Source organism: Filicampus tigris, chromosome 9, assembly GCF_054856515.1.
Source record: "Filicampus tigris isolate MCC_2025a chromosome 9, RoL_Ftig_1.0, whole genome shotgun sequence".
Classification (NCBI taxonomy): Eukaryota; Metazoa; Chordata; class Actinopteri; order Syngnathiformes; family Syngnathidae; genus Filicampus; species Filicampus tigris.
The window spans coordinates 17,486,097-17,514,044 of NC_141225.1; the positions used below are offsets into that span (position 1 = coordinate 17,486,097).

General features: G+C 39.9%; 1 protein-coding gene across 2 annotated transcripts; it reads right to left on the reverse strand.

Annotated features, from left to right (window-relative positions):
• Positions 1–27,776, reverse strand: camk1b (calcium/calmodulin-dependent protein kinase Ib). 2 transcript variants are annotated; one of them, XM_086040979.1, is made up of 13 exons: positions 27,694–27,769; positions 23,993–24,005; positions 20,410–20,520; positions 6,531–6,662; positions 4,438–4,512; positions 3,471–3,609; positions 3,124–3,250; positions 2,833–2,908; positions 2,640–2,752; positions 2,385–2,463; positions 1,750–1,837; positions 1,380–1,521; positions 1–1,097 (listed from the first exon to the last, which is right to left on the reverse strand). In XM_086040979.1, exons 2-13 carry the CDS (start codon positions 24,001–24,003, stop codon positions 997–999), a joined length of 1,194 nt encoding a protein of 397 aa, XP_085897105.1. In that variant the 5' UTR covers positions 24,004–24,005; positions 27,694–27,769; the 3' UTR covers positions 1–996. The 2 variants fall into 2 exon arrangements, with proteins under 2 accessions (XP_085897105.1, XP_085897106.1); XM_086040980.1 differs by lacking the exon at positions 23,993–24,005 and having other exon boundaries at positions 27,694–27,776.
• Between the last annotated feature and the right edge of the window lie 172 nt (positions 27,777–27,948).

The window sequence follows — 27,948 nt, forward strand, 5'->3', positions numbered from 1 at the left end:
ACACATATATATATATGTATATATTTATATTTGCATTCATACTTCTTCTATCTTCAGACTTGTGTAACATTAAACCTGTTTGTGTTTGGTTACAATTCGCTTGGATTTTTTCAAAAAAGATGGTAAAACTCGCATAGCGAATCTAGAGGGAAACAAAACATTTTAACGGTAAAAATGCGATAAATATAAAACATGAAGACTGTGCAGACACACTTGAGAAGCTCCCACCCAAAATAAATCCATCAAACTGTAAACCCTAAAGGCACCATAGACAAGATAAGATCCCTGTGCTCACGTGGTTCAAGAAGTTGAAAGAAGCCATGGGGAAGCCTTTGCCACAGCTGCATGGAAACACCATATATATATATGTGTATATACCATCTCATAAAAGGCTACATAGGAACGGATGGAGTTTTGCATAAAGGTCACAGAGTGTCTAAAAGCAACATTTTATAGACAGATCTGTGTTCACTTTGCAGTACTATTAGATTGGTCTCTGTTACATTCAAAAGACTGCAAAAAGATATCGGAAAGGCTTTCACTTATGGCACTCCGTCCAACTACAGGGCATATTTCCAAGATAAAACATGCTCGGGGACGCTCTCTTCTGATCATGCACATATAACACAAAACAAATTGCAACAACAGCGAACGCAGGCTGTGTCAAAAATAATAGTTTCAGCTCTGTCCTGCTTTGGAAAGAAATAATCCTCTCCTCTTTACTTTGAATTCTCTTAGCACAAACTCCCCGCCCAGTCTGCCAACTAGTCATCATAATCATCAATCACCACATCCCGATTTTCTGAATCTGAATCGCCTTCCTTCCCAGACTGGACAGACTTGCTCCCCCTGCAGGCGAGAGGTCGGAATGACGCCTCATTCCGAACCAGACATGAGGGGGCGTGAGGGAGTCACAACCTCTGGTTTCACCGAGGGGGCTTTAAAAATGGAAAAAAAAATCACTGGGGTCGACGAGGCAGTGGAGCAGCACAGGGATCACACCCGGCTGGTCGGGTGGCAGCGGTAGGCACAGCTGGACAGGGGGTCCATGCCGTCCGCGTCCAGTGCCTGGGAGCACTCCGCCTCTCCGCAAGACTCTAAAAGACAACGGCATCACGTACAAATTTGCTCTTGATCAGTCAGTTAATAACATTAAACATTAAAAAGGTCAATTATACAACTATATCAAAAGTCAATGATGAAATCATTTTAAGAGGTTTAAATGTTAATGTAAAAGTAGTACTACAAAGGATGAAGTACAGGTGTTTTTAATAAGAAAACAACTGTTATGAGGAATCTCAACTATTACTTGGGAGTGCAATGAACTCAAGTGGAAGTGAAATGTAGCTCAAAGGACAAAAGGGGAGTAATCCAAACACCTGCGTGTTGGGGGTCCTCCCCCGGGAGCAGCAGGTGAGCTCGGCACGGGCTCGTCAGGGTCGCTTGGTTGGGTCCTTCATGGTTGGTGCCCAGCTGAAGACGCCTCATGTGGCGGACCACCGCTGTAGCGTTGAATGCTTGCTGAGGGGGGGACATGAACGTTAGAGCTGCGTTCATACTGGCCATGTAAGCTGCTATCCGGACTGAATGGACAACCACATTCAGACGCCAACAGGAAGTAAAGACTCAGCTATGACATGGTCCAAACTACTGGCAAGACTTTTGGAGTGCCTCTGCTGGAATTTTTGAGTCATATATGAACAAATATGATCTAAGATAATTATGGTAAGATATAGAAAAATGTCTGACCTTCCATTTACTTTTGGCAAAGTTCTTCTTGATCTGAGCACTGACAGACTCATGGATGTTCTTGTCAAGAGCAGTATCTCCGGCAATCCTGAAGTGAGGAAACATATCAGTGTGTGCGTGTGTCTGTAATCATAGACAGTGGAACACCGCCCGTTCATGATTCACTCTTCATTAATTCACATTTTTCTGTGGAACGTATTCTCAGCTATTTGTTGAAAGGCTCACTTATTTGCATATTTTTGTGCTCTTGCTGTAATGTCCAAAGATGCCACAAGCTGGCACCAAAGCCCTGGCTAATAATCCAATTTCTCTCACAGGATGAATAAAGTATCCTTTCATCCATCAATCTATCTAATAAGAAAGTAGTAATTGGTGTCAAGGAAGTGTTGTTGAAGGGATACATCTCATCTGAGGGACTAAGATCTGTCCAGTATATACAGTATACTGAAATAATGACTTGTTTATTCATTCTCATTGAATTATCATTAGCATTATCACTATCATTCTGTTGTATGAATGGCAACTAACTCACCAGCCCATAAAGTAGCTATCTTAAGTTCTTAGCATTAAAATGAATACATTTTAAATGCAAAAAGATTTAATATGCTAATGGGAAGGGAAGTTGTAACAAGTACCATGGGTGCTGCAGTGCCTGCTCACACGTGTAACGTATATTGGGGTCTTTCTCCATCAGGTGGACTATGAAGTCTTTAGCTGTCAAGACAAAAACAAAATACATCATGACACTTCAGTCACGTCCTCAACTATTTTATTTCTTTGGCATTTGACAACAGCATCTCTCAGTATTCATCTCTCATCAGCTATGTTTAGCTTAAGAATGCACAGTCAAACCTTTTTTTTTTTTTTTTTTAAATGCCGTCATAAGATACCTGAATCTGAGATGTCGTCCCAGTAGGGCGAATCAAACTCATATTCTGCTTTCAGGATCTGCTCAAACAGTTTGGCGTCGTTCTCGTCGTAGAATGGAGGGTAACCACACAACCTGAGAGATGATAAATGAACAGCTGTGGCTTCGAGACACAACTGGTTAAAAAAAAACGGAATAAATGTTTGCGTACTCACAGAATGTAAGCTATGACTCCAATGGACCAGCAGTCTACTGCTTTACTGTAGGGTTTCTGGGCCAGAACCTCTGGGGCTGAAATGAAGACAATGAATTATTTGAAACTAATTTCATTTTTTTTTTTTCACTTTCCCCAGTGAAAGGTAAAAAGAATACAAAATACGTAAGAGTAAATAAGTACTGCTAAGATTTAGTTGTTTTAATTTATTATGAATGAAGTTGAGAATAAAAAAAACAAACATTTTGTATCTTGTTATAATGCTATTTCAGAATGTGGGCAACTTATTTACCGACATATCCTGGAGTTCCACAGGCTGTGGACATCACGCTGCCAGAGCCCTCGATTTTGGACAGACCAAAGTCGCTGATCATGATTTTGGAGTCTTCCTCCATGCTGTAGTAGAGCAGATTCTCTGGCTGTGACGCAAAGCAGACATGTGGAACATTTAATTAAGTCACTCTTGTACTGAATACATAGAAAGCTCAACTCCATGGCCACAATGCAGTGATTTGAAATCCCAGTAGAGGACACACATACAGTATGGCAATAAAGATTGTGTTGTCTTACAGTTGATGTTGCAATCAGTCAAGCACACATTTTTCAGCTATATGTAAAACAATAATAAAAAAGAGAAACCTTCAGGTCTCTGTGTACGATTCCCATGTCATGGAGGTATTTGACAGCATCCAGAATCTGCTGAATGAGCTTACTGGCATCTTTCTCTGTGTAGAAGCCCTTCTCTATGATGCGGTCAAACAATTCCCCACCAGACACCCTGAATGGACAAAAGAAACAGACCCACATAAGTGGATGTCACAATGATTGCATAACACTAGGTATTTATTGACTGGAGAAAACACGACTCATTAGAATAAAACACCTTTGAGTGAGCAAAATGTAAAAAAATAAGAATAATCTGATGCTGCTACTACATAATGGCCACTAGATGGTGACATGATTTTGCTTGTATTATCTACTTCTAGCTATTAACCAATAACCAGCATATCCAAATGCCCTGACCTAAAATGTACAAAAACGTTAAGTATGTGAAAAATAAACTGCAAACAACTTACACGTCTTTTGTTGTTACCCTCCTAGCCACATTAATAATAATATTCATAGTTTAAACTGGGCCTGATTCAGTTCATGTTGTTAGATTCATGACTGTATAACCAGGTCATGCTTAAATTGTTATGAGGCCTCACAAATAGAAGTACAATGACCTCAAGTAGAAAAGAAATGTATCTCTTCACCCACCCTTTATGCCTTTATCTTTATTTACACCTGTGATTTTGATGTCTCACATAAATATGGAGGATAATTGAGTCAAATTTCTGATCCTTATCCATCCTTTTTCTTCCCCTGCCTTTCTCCCTGACATTTCAGTCACTAAGGTGGGCGGCAGGCTTACAGGCTGCAGGTGTCAAGGCAAAACTCCCCACCGGTGCCCCGTGAGTAAGCATCGTGCGATTCTTTCCTGTGTGTTTGTGTACGTGTAAGCAAGAGAGTGCATTACAGTGTGCAATTAATGGCATGTGACAAGCAGTGCGTGGGAGATGGCACAAGCAGCGAGCTCCAAACTCACACGTATCTGAATACTCACAATTGCATGACAAGGTAGAGGTGCGATTTACTCTCAAATATTTCTTCCAGGGTCACAATATTGGCATGTTTTATCCTGCAAGGAAAGAGTTGAGGTTAATTAAAAACAAAAAAAAAAAACTCTTAGTTTATGGGTGGGCAAAATATCGTGCTCAAGGGCCTTCGGATTTTTAAATGGACAGACAGGCCAATGCGGGGGAAATAGAGTCAAAATGTGCATGTAAAATTATTTATTTCAAGTTGTAATTTAATGTTTATGTGTTATGTATATTACAGATTTATTTAATATTTAATTTCAACTACCAAAATAAATTAATACATAAAATATGAATTCACATTTTTTTCTATTTCTGTTCAGTTAATTGACCAATTATTCAATAAAATGAATAAAATATGTTAAATGTATACGTAAAAAATATTCTACCGCTTGTGGCCTCCGAGCCATACCCCGCCCACTTCTGCCCAGGAATGGAAATGTCGTTAATTGACTGAGCTCTTTGCTCTGGCAGTTGGTGGTGCAATGACAGCAGAGCAGGGATGACTCACCCCATGTACTCGATGTACTGTTCTAAGTATTGTGCTCGTCTGCCTCACACTGGACAATAGACTGGACAATACTTTAAGTCTTTCAATTTTGCTTCATCAAAAAAACAACAATTGTTCTGTATCACTAAGATGCATTTATTTATCTGTTTGGAGACAATTTTACTGCTTTGTAATGAGGAGAATCATTCCCATTTCATCAGAATTACAAACGCAGATCATATAGTTCAACACGAACCACGATACAATCTAAACAGCTTCTTTTAATTTCGTCAACTGCAGAGAGTAGAATACTGGACTTTTTAGAGGTTTATAGGAATACAGCATTACACAACTGTTGAGGGAACCCGGTGGCAAAAACAAAATCCTGAAATCCCGCTTATTGGTTCATGCTACTGTGTATCATTAAAGTGTTAGCATTCTGTTCTAATATTGTTACACTGTGAGTGTCCAGTTGAGGTGAAGGACACAGCTGTACTAGAAGTATGTGCCCATCTAAACTCACGCTGGATTACAGCACTGACTCCAACAATGCGGCTTCATTCATCTGCTTGGATGAGTGCAGAAAGATTGATGGACCCCAGGAAGGATGAATGTCGGATTACAGGCGCCCAGCGCTGACACGTGCGAGCGTGCGCGTGAGAGCACCATCGTGCGCATCCACACCCACTTTCACATTTAAACACGGTGTGTTTGTATGCGGCCGTTTAATGTGTTTGTGTGGGCGAGAGATGTGGCGTCGGTGAGGCTGACACTGGTCCCGGTGACCGGGGGGGGGGGGGGGGGGGGGGGGAGAAAGGCTGGTGAGTCATCTGCTGACCCCTGTCAGCACCTACGACTCTCATAGGGTGTCAGAGAGCACAAGTCAGCAAATTAGAGAAGAACAGTGCCATGGCTTCACCCAGAAAAGACCACATTACACAAATGGATGATTTATCAATTCATAAACCCCTATTTATTTTAGTACATTGAAAGAAACTATGATTTTTGCGATGCTGGAACCACTTTATTGGAAAGGCGACTTGCGATTTAAGCAAACAAACACTTTTTGCCATATTAATCAAATGATCTCTACTCATTTAAGCAGCTTTTATGAAATGCATTAGTATTTTTCCAAAGACGTATTCCTCACTTTGTGAGTTTGAAAAGGGGAAAACGAGTAATTAAATCATCGAATGTGTACACACAAAGTCCCACGGGTCATAAGCTGTTTACATCAGTTAGCTCCATTTGGTCCAAATTGTTACAAAACCACTTTCTAACCCCCACCTGTATCCCCTCAACAATCTGTACCTCGAGTACTTGAGTTGTGTGTCTGCTGTAACCCAGGCAACAACAGCTCTAAAAATAACTTGAGAACCGATGCATAAATGCCATTTCCACAACCGTCTGTAATTCTCTCTACATTTGAAAGAAAGTATGTTTCAAGCACTCAACTAAAAGGGCTCTGGACCAATGTTACACTGCAACATTGAACATCGCGTGCAGGACCTGCCATGGCGGATTGTATGAAAAGAGGTTATCAAACCCAAAATATTGAAGCTCACTTACTTGTGCAGCACTGCGATCTCATTCTCGATGCTGTTTTCCTTGCCCTCTAACGCCTTCTTGGGGATGCACTTGATGGCCACCAACCTTTGGGTCCTTTTCTCCTCTGCCAGGACCACCTCAGAGAAGGCTCCCCTGAAACACCCAAAACCATTTTAATGATGAAATTATAGATGAGCAATGTACTGGATACACAGTAAGGCTGACTGATTGCGTAAATATCACATCGGTGAAAATTCCTCATCTCCGTATATAAATTCATATGATAAACTGGTACATTAAAGGGTGCTGTCAGACATTTGGGCCCCTGTTGAAAAAATACTTGGGTCTTCCCACTTTAAAGACACAAATTAAAAATTGTATTTTTTTTATGGCCCCTGTCAGTTACTGGCCCAGAGAATTGCCCTGAGTACATTCTTAGAGAATTGACACAGAATATACATCAATGTAACACTATATATAAAAGGCACTGATTGAGGTTAGACAGATAACACTGAAGAAATTTTGCAGTGCTATGACATGTTGAAGTGCACCCATTGGATTTGTTTCCTTCCCTGCTGCCTAGTAGCCGCTATATGTTCTTTCTGCACATGTTCTCTTCCTGAGGAAACCAACAATAACAAGCAAAGCAACACAACTGACGGCGTTTTCCCATGACCCACTGAAGAGCAGGGCACACATTCCTGGTGGCGCTTTGGCACAACGCCGAGCTTCAGACTTAAAGACAGACATGATATTTCATGGAAATCGAGAATGCAGTCTTTTCGGAATGATTGCATTTCTTGAAGTTCCCCAGATAATCCCAAAACATCACATTTCCTATCGCCAATGAAAACCATAAAATAAGATTTACGGGCTCCTCTTGCTGACAGAAGACTGCAGCCATTTCCTGACCATAACAACAATCACCACAGGCCCAACAGTCACATCAACAAGAGTCAAAAGGCTACAGAAAGGTCATTCATTTTGGCACAAATACAGCAGTATGGAGAGTTACACATTCCTCCGCAGCATCTGGAGGATTGAGTTGATGTTCACCATACGCCTTCTGACAGACCAAAGAGCTGTGGCCAAGTGTCAACCAGTGGTTCACACAAACAATGGAGTCATTTCAGAACACTGTGCTTAGCTTTCTTGCTTCTGCAAAAACGTTGCAAGTATTTAACAGCCATGGTATGCTAATATCAGTGGCTGGTAAGCGCCAACGGCCCTGATGCATCGTTGATTCGTCTTTGGCTTTTTTGTTGTTTTCCCCAAACAACAAGACTTAAGGTGAGGGGTGTCCAAACTTGTTCATATGGGTGCCGCATACAGACAAATGGAGGGATGCAAGGACAACGTTGAAATTCTTTGATTTTATTTATCAACACTGAAAACGATCAAGTAAGCAATTATATATTGTTTATATTTTGTACTTATTTAGGAAAAAATGCTACATAACAGCTTTTTGTTAAAGATGATAAGGCAGATACCTGAAGATTTTCAAGATTTTGGGTGGCCTCGGCCCTGTAATCCACTAGGCTAGATTCACCCCTGCATTGAACAGCAACCAAATCATCTCCATATTCAGAACCAACACAATAGCAAATTGTAGTAAGCTTACCATTTTTAAAAGAGTTAAGTAGAATTCAGTGCCATCTAGTGGTCAACTAATAGAATGCAATGACCTAAGATGCAAGCACGTGCATTTTGAAGCACACGCACTACGGTGCCTCCGAGAGACCACATGTCGCAAGCCTGCCAACAGTTTCTTTAGCAGAAGTGCAAGAAAAGTGTCATGAAAAATGACTTCTAGTATTCTCTCAAGTCATGAAGTGTGTCCATTGCATTTGTTATACATGCAGTAAGCATGATACTTAGGAACTCGTTCGCTAGGTTTGTCTCCTTCGAGTATCCGTAGCACAAAGACAGCAGCGAAACATGGCAGCCTCCTGTAGGGGAGGCACGTCCTATGTAATATAATTAGAGATTACTTCACTTACGATTATATAAATATAATTACGTTGATGAGATGGAGCGTATTTTTTTTGCATATTGTTGAAATGAATACATTGTGGGTTTTTAAAATGAATGATCATTGAAAAATCAAAACAGTCTACACATTGTCCCTTTAATAATTTACAGTGGTTTAACACTTGTGTGACAGTTAAGATTGAAAAGGATTGGCGTCCTCACCAATCATAGATTATTTTTAATTTCCATGACAAAATTGACATTTTTACTGTTGCAGCACGTCCCACATTTTTTTTTTCGCAAATCAATCATCATTTTGGCTAACATAACAACCAACTGTTATTATACAGTCTACTTGGTGCAAGAGCCAATGCAATTACAGCTCACAAGGGATGAATTTTTGACAGTCCAAAACCTCAGCGATCACATTATTAAGTGAATCAAGTCATAAAAGCAGCTATTAAAGCATATAAAAATAATATTTAGTGGTCAGCTGAGTTTACCGAGCTGGTTACAGTCCTATCACAATGCGACCAGTGACCAAGAAAAAGATATACACGCAGGCAAAAATTTTATGGTGTGTTCAAATGTACATTGTAAGTGTACATTCATTGTGTAAGCATGGAAATAGAGAAAGCACAACCCAAAGCAAAAAATAAATTAAAAATACTACAGATAAAGTCAATATTATAAAGAGTCAGACAAACAACAGCTGCTTTAAGCACTATACTGTAGTAGTTAAGGCTTGGCAGATATTTGGATACTCCTTTTTAATACAATTCAATGCTTTCTTTTTGAAACCAAATCTCTTTTTTTAACCATCTGTTCTATGCAAACAGTGATGCTATGTCAAGATAGACTCAAATGCCAAATTGAGGTTTTTAAATGTGGAGATTAAACAGAGATTTGCGTGCTGAGTGTGGTGTCATGACAAATCTAAAACACAAAGCAAATGCACCATCTGTGCCATTGAGAAGTTGGTGAAGAAGCTATACACACAGTCGACAAAGTGTTGACTGCTGAAAGGTCAGAGAGACAGCGCAGGACCATCTGGTCCAATCAAAACTGAGAGAGAATTCCAACTGGGATACTGGCCGTGAAGCAAAAAGACCATCTTTGCTCTGTGGGCTGTTTAAATTCATATCCAAACCAAACCAAAATCACTCTCGTACTCTGAGATCTCATATCGGTATCAGCAGAACATGATTTTGATTTAAGAGTTGAATAGTACTTGGATCACAAAAGTACATGAAAACAACAAGAAACATGTTTTCGTGTCCCATAATGATGCTGGTGAGGAGTTAGCATGTTCTACCCGTGCCTCCTCATACTTGCGCATAGGTGTGAATGTATGCCCTGCAATTGATTGTCAACCAGTCCAAGGTGTGCCCACATCATGCCAGAAAAGTCAGCTGGGGCAGGCTTCTCACCAAAAACTGGGGGGAGAAGTCAACTAGATTGTTGACAAAATTGAGCAGTTTTTTGCTGATTCCAAACAGGGGGATGGCAAGCTGTGGTGACAGACATTCCTCACACTTCCCACCTCTTTTATCACAAACATATCGCTCCATCTGTAAATCTGAAAGTGAGAATAACTAACAATTTACAAACAGACATCTGGAGTGAAAATTCTAATTCCAAGAGTCATTCTTCCTGTGAACACATTTGTAAATATCATTGCATATTATCAGAGTGTAAATCTGGTTTGACAGTGATAATAGCCAGTGTGACACACATAGGCTTGTGTGACCTCATTCTTCACATTGCAAAAGAGTCACTGGAGACGAGGAGATCAAACTCATGTTTTAATGTAGTTATTCTGGCCTTATTTTTGTCATAAAAGTCTCTGTAAAGTGAAAATGTCTCAACTTAATGTTGAGACAAACTAATGTTTTGTAATGTCAAACCTAATGTTCTCAACATCGTGTAAACTGTCCGTCAAATACGTTCGTACGTCTAGCATATGCCGACACATCCCTATACGGTATGTTTGAGCCCCGTAAATATAAGTCTACAGAGGGTGGAAAATAGCTAGCTTGCAGGCTAACAGGTTTCTTGACGCCGTGGACCGGCGGTGTTCTCGTCCAATAGGTCATTGCCTCGCTTGATGTCATTGTTGGGTCCACATAACAGAGAGACTTCAGGGAAAGTTAAGTGTTTACTTAACACAGCGGCACAGGTTAATAAGCCTGTGGCTCATTTGCGTGCATACTTGCTTGTTCTAAAGCCCACAATGCTTTGTGTTTAAACATATTACAGTAGACTGAATTACACAAAGTAATTCACACTTGATTATTCAAACAAGAACACTGAGCTATTTAATTGTGGCTTCAGGGAAGATTAATTTTTCAGGTTTTCGGCGTAGCTAGCACACTGGGCCAAATTAAGGAACTAGCAAATGGGTCGAATAGATTCTGATGGAACGAAGGTGTTCGGTTGTTGTATAAAATGGGAGGGCCATGCCCCCAAAAATATAGAAAACTGAAAGGGTAAAATACAGCTTGAAGCTATGGGGCCTATTTTGGTAGACAGGTGCCTGTGCGCTCGGCGTCAAAATGGGTGCAACTTCATCTTCATGTCGGGGTAAGTGTAGTCTACCGTGTTTGGAGCTGGAGCTACTGTGACCTGATAATTTGGTCACAGTAGACTGCGCTCGGCGTAAAAACGGGCGCATGTTCATTTTGGTGCTGGGGCAAGTCTAGTGTAGATTGTGAATTTGGTACACCGCCTGCCTGAACGCACGGCACAACTATTGGGTGTGAGTGGTTTGGGGGTGATTCCCCCATGAACGCACAGTCACACATTGGAGACTTTGGCCTGATGCCGACAATATGTTTTACTCTTTGTATTCAAATATCCGTCATGTTTAACACAGTGACATTGATGTTATTCTACGGTGTTTTGCATTGTTTGTTAGCATTAGGCTAAACCGACTGCTGTAAGGCCAAGTAATGTGGTTGTTTAAAATACACAAAAAGTGCTACATGTGAATATCCTGGTGTCTCAATATGATATGGCTTAAGTTGCCAATCAGTTATCATCATTACTAAAAGAAGAACATAAAATAGTTTTAACGTGAAGAGAACTAGTCTGCCAGTAATCTTCATCTGCACTGTCACAAAAACAGGCTCTACTGATACGCAAGTACACCATTTATTAAGATGTTACAGTGGTTAAATTATTATTTTTTCTATTTCTATGACAGTTAGGATTCTGCTCTACTTCATTTAATATTCTGTGGAACATAATTGATACATTTCCAAGGTCCATTTACAGAAGGGAGCTTGCTGTGGAACAGACATTACGATACTGCAGAGTGTAATTAAGATGCAAAACAAACAGGCTTCCATTAGGATGTCTAGTACTTAAGATTAAAGTACATGAAGACTCATTAAGTCTGTTCGCTAATACGCAGAGAGCTTGTAATGTAGGAAAGAACAGATATAAACAATACTGATAGGGACCGGCAGACTATGGGAAGATGTCAAACCATTCAAGTGTATATTTAAAAATGTTTCAGCGATATTTTGCCAAGACCAGATGGAGGTGCATAAGCAAGCCATGTATGTGTTTGTATTTGTGTGTGTCTATTTTCCAGGAACTGGCGGCACGGCCATGCTGAGCTGCACTGTGCTGAGATACAGGCTTCTGTGCGAATTAGGTCAAGGCACGGCTAAAGGACTGTGGGTGCCGTAAGCAGGGATGGATTTTCTGGTTTGGGGACCGAATGGGAAACACTTTCAACTTGTATTTACTTTTTGGGATGATAGCCAAAAGACTTATCGATGCTTGAGTGTGAGCAATGAGAGAAGAAATGAGTGGAGAGTCACAGCCACAAGCCTAATACATCGCTTTGGCTGAGACGTGGGATAACATGTTGTCCTGTGCTTTGAAGTCCATGACACTGTTTATGCCACATACTCTTAAAATGGAGGAAGGTCTAAGATGCATCATCCTGCAATTTAGATGATAGGGAAGTCAAAGTAAGTCACAGAAAAAGAGATATTCTAGTTTTGGAGTTAGGTCAGGTGTCTATCTGGGACATCAGTGGGCCAATAATGGATTGAGGACATATAAAGAAGAATTATAGTATTTAACATTGAATAGAGGGAAAGAGAGCGGGAGAGAGATGAAAAATAGATGAAGAGGGACAGCTCTCATGCTGAGAGACTCATCTGCTCCATAAAGGTGTCTGCTGTTCCTTTTTAGTCAAAACTACCTTGTTAATGATCACTGTGAATTTGGTTCAGACAGCTCACACAAATAATGAAGGTAACAAAAATAGACCTCGCCGCTCAACAAACACTCACAAAAAAAAAAAAGCTTCAAGATAAATTTCTCAGCTCCTTCCGCACCTGCATTTACATCTCAGTTAATCTTTACAATCGTAGAGAGTCATGAAATCCTGCTGCCAGCGGGTGGATCGCCACAATCACAGACTTCCTGGAAATCAGGAAAATCACTGCAGTCAGGAAAATTCTGCTAATTAACACTTGTGAACGAATAAAGTAGCATGGCGCTTCCCGTCTTTGTGTAAGGAACTAATTGCACCCGCTGCTTATGTTATATGGCTTTTAATTTGAAGAGAACATATTATGGAAAATTGACTTTTTCATTTGTATACAAATCGTTGTGCCTGCCCGCCAATTAAATGTGAAATTAAACAACAAAGTAAATCTTGATTATACAAAAAATCATTCATACAATTGTTCATTCGTTATATTGTCACATTTTCATTGTTTAATAAAACCCTGCTTCCGGTCCCCCCAAATGAACCTACTGAAAATTGCTCCGTAAAATTGGAAAATCGCTCCTCAATTGAAGTCATTGATTAGCAAAACTGCTCCTAAGAGACAAAAGTTATTTCGAGCCTTGGTCTCTATAAGCATTAGCAGTGTATTTAAGGTGGATTAGCCATAATCATAAAGTGCACTTAAATGAAAGAAAAGGTTGATTCAACTTGGCATGAATCACAATAAAATGATCTAAAGGCACTTTTCATACAGAGCAGTTATAGGTTATAGGCATTCCTTTGACATTACAACAGTAACTATTGCTGCTCTCGTGTCCCTGAAGAAGTTTAACGGCATACTGTACATGTTCATCATCTGAATGTTTGTACATCAGTTTATTCATGGCCAACATTGGAAGGTACTCCAGAGATCTCTGCATGGAAAACTATTTTGTTTGTAAAAGAGTTCTGAGGAAGAGATGTCTTCATGAGGATGACATTGCAGCGATATTTTGACTGAAATACCAATTTGTATATTGTATTCTATAATGTACTGTATGTCCAGGGGAAAAAAAAGGTATAACTAGTTCTCTAAAGTTGTACAAGTGGAGATCATCAAATCCATTCGTCTCATGCAGCATCATTGATACGTATCTCACAGGCTCAGACAAACACTCACAAAACAGACTGAGTTATCGAACATTGTACTCACAAGCTGAGTGCTCTCAAAGTGCTGAATTGTTGTTGAAATCAGTGTAATAGCTGAGAGGGAACAAGTGGAGCAAAAGGTTCCTCTTTTCGCAGCCAGATGGTCCCGACAGCACTTTCCACATCACATTCTCGTAAACATACGGTGGAACCTCAATGGTCAAAGGAAGTCGCTTCCATGACAATATGAATTTGGTAAAACACAATTAAAACAACAATTTAAGCATTTTAAGGGAAAGTCAACCCAAACATATTTTTTAAGAATATGTTCTATGCAAGTCCACTAGGCATTCTGATAAATATTGCGTAATATTTATATAAAATATTGTGGAGTTAATCCACTCGCTTTTAGCCATCTATGGGGGCGGCCATTTTGTCCCTTCTCTCAACTGAAAATGACATCACAACTGCTCAGGGCTCAGGTAAGGACTAATCACGGCTGACCTGTTTTCTGAAGCTGAGGCGTGATTGGTCCTTACCTGAGCCCTGGGCAGTTGTGATGTCATTTTCAGTCGACAGAAGTAACAAAATGGCCGCCCCGTGACATGGCTAAAAGGGGTGGATTTTGCTGCTTAACACATATTCCACAAATGCAATATTAATCAGAATGCCGTGTTTCAACTAGTGGGCCTGCTGGGAATATAATCTTGAAAAAAATGTGTGGGTTGATTTCTACTTTAATGACAAATGACAAGGATGTTTTTAAATGTTACATCCTAAAACCTTCTAATTCATCCCACTTTTGATCAATCTAAGTCACTGGTGTCAAACACATTTTGTCATAGGCTACATTTTATGATTTTATGAATGTACTGTAAAATCACCTCATAGTGTTATTACATGTAGACAACAAATTGATGGATAACTACTTTTGAAATCAGAAGTCAAGGATAATAGCTTGTTCAACAAATTTTCTAATGATTTAAAAAAGGAAAAGGTAGTTTGGTAAGAAAAAATGAAAATCTGTCTATTACCAAATGCAGTACCAAATGCTACGGGTCTGGTTGCGGACCACTGAATTAGAATATCGTAGAAAAGTTTATTTATTGCATTCGTTTGATTTTAAAAAGTGAAACTCATACTATCTAGAATGATGACCGGTAAAAGGTTCCTCAGAAGGCAAATTGCCAAATAAAAACGTTTTTACACGGCTCAAAATAAGTGGACTCGCATCGCAGCTTACAAGACAAAATTCACATTTTGCGTCTCATAAAAATACATTGAAACACATAACTCAGAATTACAGATTGCATCAAACACACACATACAGTACATGCACACGCAGACACACACCTCCATGCGCGCTGACACACACACACACACACCTAGAGATTCGCACGCACGCACGCACACCACTCAAGGCCAACAGCCGAGGCCACTGTGTCACCATTCTACCAGAGTACCACAGGCTGTCAGGGGCCGATCCATCAGTGCTAATGATTTTAGCCGATTACATCACTCTCTCCACATTTTCCCCTTCACTTCCTCCCATCCCATGGCCCCCGTAGTTCCATCCCCATGCGCTTTGCAAAGTATTCTGAGCTGAATGAAGTTCTCGTCATCCGAATGGCTAAACCCGAGCGCATGTTTTCGAAATGAGAACGTGCATGTTTAAAATGTCAACACGGCCTGTTTGTGCAGTCGGGTAGAGAAAGCCTCCTAGCCAGTGGGAATAATGTGAGTAAGTATTGTAACTATGGAACTGCAGCTAGTACAATGTTACACACGGACAAGAAAAGCAGGTTTTAAATGTGCAGAAGACTAGAAATACAATTTGAATGTATGTATTGTATTAAGCATGAAACTGTACAGAAGTCAATTAACCCTTGTATCGTGTTCTGGTGTTTTTGTTACTCAGCCAGTGTTGATGTGTCTGGTGGACCCGCTAGAGTTTTGGGTTTTCAAAACAACACGATCAAATCATTTTCTGTTAAAATACTCAACAAATGTTTATTACATCCCGATTGCAAGTCATATGAACAGCAAACATTGTTAATATTTGCCCTTTACCTTTGTTAGATCACATTTATGAATTAATGTGCTACTCCTTTTTTAAAAATAAAATGTAATTAAAAAAAAAAAAAGAAAGAAAGAAAATCCCATAACAGTGTTATCACCATGATGAGAAGGTTTCTGATATGCCTGGGGTCATTTTTTTTTAATTTTTTAATAAAAACTGAACGCGCGTCCCACAGATACCATACAAGGGTTAAATAAATTGCTTCCCATATTGGACCTGTAAATAAATAACCTTCCAGGTTTGGCAAATGATGTCATGGCAAACTAAACTCCATGCACAAAACACATCCATATTTGAAATGCTGCCAAGGGAAAGACAGGGGAAGCAAAAGTCCCTATGCTAAATAACCTGTGTAGCTGTATTCGTGTGTTAAATATTACTTGGGCCAGTGAACATTACAGCAGCCAAAAGTCATCAACCAAACATGGATCAATGACTTGGTCTAATTTTCTGTATAGCAGAGGCTTTTCTTCTAAATGAAGCACACTAGGACACACACGGATGCAGTCTCCAGGGCACAGGAAGTGTCAAACCAGGAAACGGTCCCAGGTCACAGACACACGAAAACAGGAGGGATATAGACTAGAAAAGATTAACATAAATAACAGCAAAGAGAAAACCGAGAAGGCCAAAGAGGATTTGATTTGATTGCAGTGAAAGAGCTGTCGCCTGTGTGCATTATTAATCCCCATCTGTTTTGATTACAAAACCATGCGGTGGCAACTTGGGAGTCACAATAGGAACTCCACAAATGCTGCTGAAAGACAGCTAGCTTGCAACTTCAATACATGTTTTGCCAAATATTAATTAGAATAGACAAAAATGTCATGAAAAATTAACACAGAAGTTTGGAACAATTCAGTGCAGATTGGCTCATTGCATTAAACGTTTCATTTAATGAAATTCTTGTGAAAAGATAAAGTTGAATCAAGTTATTTACATTGTCAGTCACAGAGATGCGTCGACCCTTAGCGCTTAGCTCTTTCTTTTCTGAGAAACATACTACAATTACACAGTCCTCTACAATGCGCTAAGTAATGTGTGTAATTAAATGAATGCATGTGTTCACATGCTTTATGGCAGCAAGATGATTGGTCTGAAACCAAGTGAGGCTCCTTCCAATATGTTTATGAAACCACTAGCATGCCATCTATTTCTTGTCTCCTAACGCACACGTGCAGTTGTGCACCCAGTGGATTATTAATAGCAAATCAAAAAACTTTGTTTCCATAGTGACTGTTTGAGTCCATTCTGGAAAGTGTCTCCAGTTGTTACCAAGACAACAATCCAGCAATAGCAAATGAAGGTGGCACACAGCTAAGTAATGCGGTGAGCCAGGAATCGCCCCAGAAACATGCTCCTCGAACCGAGCCGGTACAGGTGGAGAGCTGGAGGACGACATGAGGGCTAGATGAAAAAGGATCCTTTTCCAAGCAGACATCAGTCATGTTTAAAGTCGTATCCCGAAAGCATGAAAACAGAGAGCGATGCAACGACCATTCCTTTGATGAATGCCCCAAAAATGTGCAATTTTGGGTGCATTTTTGCCCTCATATGTTGTTTGTAACTGAGTGAATGCTGAGTTTTAACAGTATACTCATTTCTTTCATTCACAGAAAAAAATACAGAAGGGGTCACTAATATTTTTGAAACTGAGAGCTACGTCTTGGGTACTGATTTATGCAAAGGGTTACCACGGTGATAAACAAACACTAAATACTTAGTTGGTTAATGCAATCTGACAAAAGTACCGTATATATGAGCCCTATTTTTGTGCTCAGTGCAATTCTAGTGCAAGGCACGATTTAACTGTGGGCATGAGTGTAGTTTTCTTTCTTTTGGTATTCTCGCAGGCATTTGTGCCGTTGTGGGCGTGAACACAGCCCAATTGCTTCCCGGGCCAATGGAAGTGGCTCCTTTCATTGCTTTTAAATTCAGCGCGGGAGAGGCATTACAGTCAGAAAATGCGGTGTACCGGAACACCAAGTATGGCGCAGCACGGGTTGCCAAATTCCCAAACACGCTAAACGAGGCTTGTACATGCACGATAATCAAGATGCGCCAGTTTGTACGCCCAAGTGAACACGCGTTGTCTTAAAAAATAAAGACCATTAAGTACGTTGCTGTTGACGTACATCTATGTGGTGTACACTTTGAGGATATACTTCAACATCGTGATCCATCATTGTTGTTTCGGATTTAACATACTGTTTCTTGCCTACTCTGATCACTTAGATGACCATTTTCACTGCTTAGCTCCAGAATTAAAGAAAAAAAAACTTCCACAAACAATCACATGAGTTCCCAAAGGTTTCTGTTTGTGGCATGCAAACAAGACTGAGTTTCACTACTGTATCAGCTGCTGCCCACACAACGTAATCCTGGTCCAACAGGGATGTGGGTGTGTTCAATAGAAAAAAAATACCTAGAGCAAACATCTTGAATAAACATCCTGACATGTGACAATCAGCAAGCATGCGAAAAAAAAAAGTTCCAACTCAAATATCAGCTCCAACTAGACTTTAAGTCACTGAGGACAGGGAGGACTGGGCCTGTACCTCAGTGTGAGAAGGACACCAGTATCATTTGGAAACAAGAACCGAGTTATCCTCAGGAGGAACTCAGTCAAACAGTGTTGAAATATTCTGCTCCATAGCTGGAACAGCTGAATTACATTTAAAAAAAAAAAGAGCTTTGAAAAATTGTCCTGTATAGCTAAGTAGGCCCTTTCCTCACATGGCTACTAGACCACATTATTAGCCAGACACCGGTGATGAGTTCAGAGTCTCCAAATGACATGCAGTAGACGATCCCAGCATCCACTCCAAACAACAAGCACATGCGCACGATGGCACAGGCACACAATGTCCTCTGAAGTTAAGAGGTTTAATAGAGATTGTAATGCCCCAAGAAAAGCAAACTAGGCAAATAAGGCACACACACACTCATCTCCCGGCAGTAATCCATGACCAAATGCTCCTCTCATACCGCAGTATTTAACCTTCCAATGTCTTGTGGCAAATGATGTCATGCGCTGCTAAGTGCTAAAATGAGAATGATTAGAAAATGATTGAGATGAATGTCATAACATACATGAAGTGGCCTTACCTTCACCTCATGTCTCGCACCCACCTACCAAACAAGCAGATAGCCAATATGACAGTCCCTTAGCAAAGCCAGATTGGTAAAAAAAAAAAAAATAAATAAATAAAATTAAAAAAAAAAAATATATATATATATATATATATATATTATTTTTTTGTGTGTGTGTTGTTTTGTACAAAACTACACATTTTTTGGGTAGTTTTCTGCAAAAACAACCAAGAAAGTTAATTAATCCAAGTTGAGGAATGGTCCATTTTGGACCCAAAATTGTGTTATTTTTAACCCTTCTGTTTTTAGAGTGCATTTTCACACTCAGGCAGATACTATGACATCTTCAGTAAGAGTCGCAACATATCATAGGCCTAGTCATACCACCTACCGCATACGTATACCGCAAACTCCTATATACTGTAGTTACAAACGTGCTGCATTCTCATCTTGAAACTGCTGAATTTGGTGGTATCGCGTTTCGTAGCGAGCTTTGACAGCTCAATGCTCAAGATCTTTCCGGTTGTTTTTCTAGTGCTCTACGGTTCATTATTGTTCGTAGATTTGTGAATTTTCTGTAGAGCTGCATTCTGCCCATCAACATTCACATCCACATGAGTCTACACTCTATTGTACACCTGAACAATCTATGGAGAATCCAATGCAGCAGCCCAACCATAACTGTTATCCAAGTGAAGTGCATCGTGTACACTTTTTTGCTGTCACTGACGTGCCTACTCAGCTGCAGGGTGTAGAGCTGTCATGACTCTTTCGTAACAGTTTAAAGTAACTGCATTTCCTTAAGAAGCCTTCTCTAGTTCCATCTACAATTATTTACAGGCCGACAGCAGAACGACAGCCTCTCCATGTAATTCTTTGTGGAGGGTTTGTTGACATTGTGTCATCACGCAGTGTCATAAAATGGACATCATCAGCTCGATTTAGAGCGCTTGCTTTTTTTATGACTGCAGAGACGTGAACTTGCTGCAAATCTAACAAAACCAGACGAGTGGGTGTAAAATGACTTGGACATCGCATTAAAAAGTCATATGTTCTATTTATGCCAATTTTTATGTGACTATGTGTTTTTTAGAGTGAAAGCTTGGAAAAAGGTTATGCATGGCTCCACGATAGTATCGAATATTTTTCATTTCTCCAAGATAATTAAGAAATTATTTTTAGAATAATGACATGATCTATGATCAGTCAGCAGTGACCGTGTGAATTCTATCAGTCTCTAGCAGATATAATAGTTGCATACAGAAACATTGAGCTGTCGGACAAACCACATACACTGTCTGACTAGTAACAATGTCAATGGTACAGTGTAAACTCTGACATTAAACGAGGCTAATAAAACCGCAAACCAAACTTACGTCCCGAGGATATCTTTGAAGTCATAGTGCTCCTTCACATCCGTTGTCTTTTTCTTCCAGGTATGGCAGTCGTCGTCCAGCGGCATCTTCTTGTTACGGTCTGAAACGTTGCTATAGACGAACAAGAGGATCAGAGGGAAAAAAAGAAAAGTGATCATTATTATTCAAACCGTTCACATGTCACAAGTGATCTCTCAAACAAAATACAGTCCCGGATTTCCAAAAAACTTCCAAGTAGTTTTTTGAGGTTGTGAAGTAACGCGGGACCATGGAAGTATTCGATTGTGACTGTGGCACATTTCACACATGAGGTCATCTTGTGTCATTCATGCGACATCATCAGTCCCATGAAATAGATGCAGCGATGTAACTTTAGCCAAATAAACATTACCTAGCCAACTTACCACTGAAGGCATACCTGCAGCAGCAACTGTGGCTAAAGTTATGCAGTGAACGAGGTAACCAATGATAATGGTAATGGCCGAATCTGCAGATGTGTGAGCTATAATTCTGAACTAAAATCAGACTACATTTTAGAGCCAATAAATTCAGAGCACGATAGGCATCACAGATCTCCGAACTAGAAATGCTCTTCCCACTTTGCCTCTGGATAGAAACATGTTCCATGGCTCTGAAGGCATTATGCTCTTATTCTGTCAATACTTTGATTTTTGGGCTTGTTGTCCTGAGTTTGCATTAGCCCAGTTGGCCTATATTGGAGGGCACACTATCTGCATTCTGATAATGAAGTGGATCATGTTGTACAGAACAACATCCAGCAGTTGCACGATTTCAGGAAAAATCTACCTTTGAAATGGCACAGAAACCTGTTTTTTTTTTTTTTTTTTTATGGTTGCTCTGCATCACACAAGACAATTCCCGCTTCAAATCTTGCACATGTTCAATACATCACGTGAGACTTCAGCTCAGTGATCACCTAAAAGATTAACTATGTTCACTGAAAATCAAGGAGTCTGCATTCAAGGTCTCAAACACAAATAGGTGAAGTTGGTCTTCTTATCTTTATTCAGACAGTTTATTATTGCCAGATTGGAATTTATGGCATACAAGCAAAAAAAAAAAAAAAAGTCCTAGACTGAGTTGATAAGTAAACTTCAGATCACTTTCAAGGTTAACAGCTAATTCTGTTTGGAATTTTAGGATTCAGATGTCTGTCCCCATCATAATATTTGAGTGAGTGTAATCAAAGAGCACGCAGCTGCCAAAGACATCATCATCTAAAGCCACAAAGTATCTCGAACTCAAGACCTGGCAGACTAAAATAGCCCAGTTCATATCAGCGTGCCTCACGCCTCCTCTGTTCCTGCTGCCAGCAACTACTTCCCTGTCAGGCCATATAAGATGATGTAACATTCCGTTTGTTACAATGAAACAGTCTTGTAAATCACCTCCAATTAGCTCAGAGTCACTTATCTGCAAAAGTGGAATTGTGTGAATATGAATGGTGATTAATGCAAAGCCACCTTCCATTATCTGGCAGCGGACATTAATAGAATATATTCTAGCAGAGGTTTACATAGGATATACAGTACTTCACATGTCTGTCTCTCACACACACACACACACATACACACATTGGGTGGCCCTCTTGCTGTCTTTGCCAGCAGCTTTATATGTGTCGTCATAGAAACCCAAACAGAGCAGCAATGGTATTTGAGTGTCCAATTTGTTTTAGTGTCTCGCAGCCGGTGCCACCTGAGATGCAAATCATACGGTCACTTTGTTGGACGGACGCATGATGCTAAGTTCTATACAACCACACGTTTGTTTGGTTTACACAATATGAAGTCAGCATAAGTAACCAGAGACAACAATGCAGCAATCTGTCATTGTTACTTGTGAGTAGTACCGTCTGAAGTATTGAAACAATATTAATTAACACGTAGGATATTTTGTAGCATGCATTTTCCACGCGGTGACAGGAGCTGCAAGGTTCTTCTTCTCAAACGAGAACTGGAAGTTTGATAAGCATCTTAACATAACTGTAAAAGGAAACACGTACAAGGACGTTTCTTTCAATGAAATATGAAACGTGAAAATATGACATTTCTGCCATAATGACTAAAGGTGAAGCAGTCAATGTACAATGTGTAACAAGTGAATGTGTACAACATCCCCTAAACTCATGGCTGCGGTGTCCTTAATTAAGCAAACGCCAATAAATACCCTGAAGTGCTCGCTGGGCACTAAAAGCACCCCGCTGCTCCAGTGGGTGCCAACTTATGAAGTCAATTTTGTTGTGTTCACTACCTGTGATGCACATTTTGTGAATATGAATATGTGTCATGACAAAAAAAAGATGATTTGTCTATTCATAATTCAATATACAGTATTCATTTTTTCATTATGGTTAAAAGTTACCAAGTTAAAATCACATTGCATCGCGTCTTAGAACAATGGTTCTCAAATGGGGATAGTAGTACCCTTGGGGGTACTTGAAGACATTTCAGAGGGTACTTGAATATATGTAAAAAGTGGCATCAATGCAAAAACTTGATCACAGCAGTTGCCTCCCTGCCATTAAGAATGACAAAGATCCTCAGCGAAGCAGAAGCCCAAGTGTCTCACAAAAAGCTCTCACGGAAGGAAAAACGACTCCGTTCAGTGCAACAATGCAGTGTTCAGTGGTGACAGTTGGTAATGTTGTCATTCTTCTTTTTTATTATTAAATAGGTATTTATTTTAAGATGTTTTTTTTTTTTTTGCTGATCTGTTTTTATTTGAAATTAAGTTAATGGTTGCTTTTTCAGAACAGATCCTTACTATGACCCCAGACAAGGACACATTATGTTGATAGTCATTTTTATGTGCACAGATCTGTATTTATAATTGTTTCTTTCCCTCTTTTTTTTTGGTTATATCTTTTCTTTGCCAAATAGTTCTAGAGATGCGACTACAAATGGCATTCCAAAGTTTAATACATTAGTCACTGAATTCCATAGGTTGGGGGCTATGTAGTTGGAAAAAAAGTATTTCACATCAATGAAAAAAGGTTGAGGAAACTGATGATGTCATCACTCCACTTATGTTTTGCCCAAAGCCACTGCTTAAGGAAAAAAAGCAAGTTGGCTCACTTTTTGGTGTGTAAATTCTTAGAATCCACTGACTGTTGCGAGACAGGAAACCCAGAAAAAGAGGAAATGAAATCCAACAGAGAACTTTTTCTGAAATTGAACTGCCACATTTCAACATTACTTTGAAATCTCTTCAACTCTATTTTAATAATGTAATCATAAAACAAAACAAAAAAAACAAAAAAAACAATTTCATTATAAAATCACTGTTGGATAAGGAGTAGATAGCAAACTAGAATCAATACCTAGAGTGAACTGAAAGTGAAATATTTCTGAAAATGTGGGAAAGAAGAGGAGAGACACATGCGGGGACCATAAGATAATTAATCATGTCCTGCGGTAACATGACCTTTGGGCTGTGGGTGGAGTCACGTTGCTTGCAATCGGGGAAAACTTGAGGTCAGAAGATCCACAATAGCAAGTCCAACATACACAACATGCAACACACAGCCTTGTTGCAAGTGGACAAAGAGAGTGACTGTACTCACTGGTTTCCCATTCCTGTGATGAGCATGGACAGAAGAGACAAACACACACACACACAATAACAATAACACAATGACGTGTGCACTGTTTGACTGTGAGCATAATCACACACGTTACATCACAAACGTAGAAAGCAAATATTAAAAAGCCAACTTGCGCGGCTGTGTCTTTAAACATGTACAAATGTTGGTCCAGGCGCACCTGAGTCAATTTGCATATCTCGACAAACAATTGTGGTACATCACCAAACTGCAAGGGAGTCTGCTGCCAAGTTTCAAGCATACCTAAGTACTAATTGAGTCACTTCCAGAAAGTAGAATCACTTCACTGGAAGCTAAATAGTTACTTTAAAGTTTCCAAGTGATTAACATCCTCATTCAGCGTCTTGGTGAGGTCAGACTAGGGCTGCTCGATTAAGCGGTTTCAAACCGTAACCGAATTTTCCGGATAAAACGATTTTAAAAACGTTCAAATCGGCACGTTCGATTTTGTTATTTTTGGTGTATCTAAGCCACTGTAGTTTCCTCTGCATTTCCGCTTCCTCCCACAAGTGAGTGTTTAGTTAATAAATCAGGCAAATATAGATCTGTAGTGTAATGTGTGTCCCGCATGTACAATACAACCCGTGAGCAAGTAACTCAGTAACTGAAAGGCGTATTTTTTTCTCTCCTCTACAACGGACCTCTGGTCCAACCGGACTATGCATCCGTACCTAAGCTTGACAGTGAATTGTATTCTTGAGTGACAGTTTTGCACTAATCATTTATGTTTAAGTAAGACCAGGGAGAAAGGTGAAAGGCTAGTCACTAGCTGGTTGGAAAAATGACTTGCTGACTTGCTGGTTTACATACCGTACTTGACTGTCTACCTTCTCTCATGTTGATGATTTCGTTTCAGATGGTATATGCACTTTCTTCTTTCATTATTGGTTTGATTAAGAACAGATCTGAAATCTATAGAGTAAAATGCTGTTAATCCCAATGGATTGTTCTGTGTGTATTAAGTTAAATTGACTGACATTTTCAGTTCAAAGAAAGAAAAATTAAGTTGAAATAAAAGACATTCAAAATACTTCATTTTTCATTATTTTTTATTTTACAAAGAAATCATAAAATCGGGTGTGAGAGAAAATAATCGGGATTTTCTTGTTAGGCAATATCGAACAGCCCGAGGTCAGACCCCTCATTACATCTCGACATGTTGTGACACCTCAGCTATAATGTTCCAGACTGTATGTAAGAAATCAAAAGCAATGTTGAGGTATGGACATCAAGCATGGTGAAGCTTTACGTGCAGTGTTGAAAAGTAGTCCAACATTCAGCCTGACATAATAGAAATGTTTCACACGGCTGTGGAATCATTTATAAGTTTACACCAACAAGTCGCACTACAATCGCAGCTTTCTGATTTTACGTGTTACAAACTACTTGTTCTACTTGGCAAAATACAATTACAAGCAATTTTCAGATAGGCCGCCCCATGAGTGAAGTTAAAATCAGAAGGAGAGGCACAGTCGCCAATGCACTTTCAGCCGTTTAATGAATGGGACAAACAGTCAAACACAAATATGAAGATGAAAACACTCGCAAGGAGCATGGAGGAGACCCTGACACTCAACTGACTGCTAGGTAAAATGTCAACAAGAATGACTCCAGATTCCTAATGTCACTCACTAAGCCACGCCCATACAAACACTATCATATGTGTGGTTTACACTTGACAAACCCAGTTTATTTCTTTACATTCTCTTTTATTATGTTTTTTTTTATTTTATTTTTTTATGATTCCATATTTATATTTTACAATAGAGTGCTATTTTGCTATTGCTATTAAAAACATAGCAAAACTTTGACTTTTTGGGGAGCTGGAACATTCATAAATATGTGAACAGCCACCATCAAGCTATTTAAATCATTGCATTATATGTTTTAGTCATCCCACTGGGCCACACAGCTATTGGGGGGACACAAACAAATGGGGTGAGGGGTGGTCTCAAAGCGGCCACTACATGGCACAGATGTGCTTCCGCAATGTTGAGACTATAGTGCGCAACGAGTGCCTCGTATTTGAAGGGAATGAAAGGGGCCGGATTGATTGGCCATGATTAAAGACGGCTGTGACCACTACCACAGCGGCGCAGCCTTCCCTCTCAAATCCGCTGGCCTGCACTTGTCTGCAAAATGACAAAAAACATCGGATCCTACCCGCCTCCACAGCAGAGATACGCCACGTGCTAAACAGGATTTACGTACGGCCAGAAACTAGAGCCCAAGGTGTGCGTTGTGCTTTTCCTTTTGCTGTTTTGCAACTATTATTCATTCATGATCTAATCATACCATGAAAATCTCACGTTTGCTCACGAGCGCTCAATTCAGCCAGCGTCAAAGGACTAAAACAGTGTGTTTGGCTATTTCTTTGTTCGTGATTTTTGTGACATCCCGACTCAACCCCAACCCCACATACCCCCCCACCACCCCTGAAAAAAAAGAACAATTCCAAAAGTAATGTGAGTGTCATCAAGGGGAGTTTGAGAATAGAAGAATCTACACCAGAAGTTAGATGAAAAAGGAAAACATCACATTCAAAGCAGTAAGACTCACTGGAGCGTGTGAATTCTTATCAGTGGGGTTGAGGAGCAAGCCGGTTAGCTGCAACAAAACACCTACTGTATGTGTCGCTACTTGTTACCAAAGAATGTTTAAAAGTTATACACTACATCAGTAGTTCACTTCACACTTCTTTTTACACTTGTCTGGCTGTTAAGAAATTTAACATGTTACTTAAAACATTGCCTGGAAGCTAATGAACGTTTTATATGGGTGACAGCTGGCACGGATTAATTCAATTTACATGACAGCGGATCGTGTTCAACTTTTAAGATTCCACACTATTCATCATCTCTACTGTAGTTAAATGATTCTAACGAGCAGCATTCTTAAATTAAACAGTATTATAAAGGCTGTGAATTTTTGTTCTCCAACTATGATCTCTAATTAATACTTCTTTGACTGATCACATAATGCAGCAAGTTAAGTATAGTATTTGATGATTCTGACATGTTTGAGTATAAATAAATGGTGTATGACACCTATGTTGAAATGTAAACAAACAGTGACCTTTCGGTTTCTGTTCTACAAAAAAAAATACAGTTAGATCGTCGTATCAGGCAGCCAAGGCAATGTTGGTGCAATAACTACACAAAATGTTTACTTTATAACCAGTGGCGAACATGAAATGGTCCAGTGCAAGCAGACACGTTCTGGCATGGATTTCCTGTTTGTTCACTTGTCACTCCTTTCAACAATGCACAACAAGTGGTCTCTACATGTCAAATACTTGCACCTCATATATAAGCTGCAAATCTGCTTTATCAATTGATAATATAAGCGGATGAGGGATTTGGGGGTGGGGGGGTGAGGAAAGTAAAATAAAGGATACTTGGGGTCATGTTTAGGAATAACAGATTAAACACGCCTGATCATGTTTACGGAGAAACCATGCCATCAGACTTTAGCATTATAAAGCCGCTTATAGAATGTATGAAAGGGCTATACGTACAACACCCCGTTGCTACAGTCCACTGGTTTAATGCAGAAATGAAAGCAAAACCACCACAAGTCCCAATAGAGAATAAATGTCAAGAACTGAACCCACGACATTTTCGCAGCCTGCAAGCGTCTAAAACTATTGTAGTCTGTCCTACCTGCGGCGTGCCAGGGAGAGAAGTCCGGTAACCGAGCTCCGTGCGCTTCTGTCCAAGAGCCGACGCCTCGCCGACTGTTTCCCTCTCTCTCAGCCAAAGGGCGGAGCTCCGAGTGACGTCATAAGAAAGTGGCGATAATTATGCACCAATCAGAGATGGAGCTGGGACACAGGTAAACGCTTGATACGCTCTTGGCCACTTAAACCTTTCCACCTGTCATTTTTATGAACCTAACCAGGTGGAATGTGAGCTAGA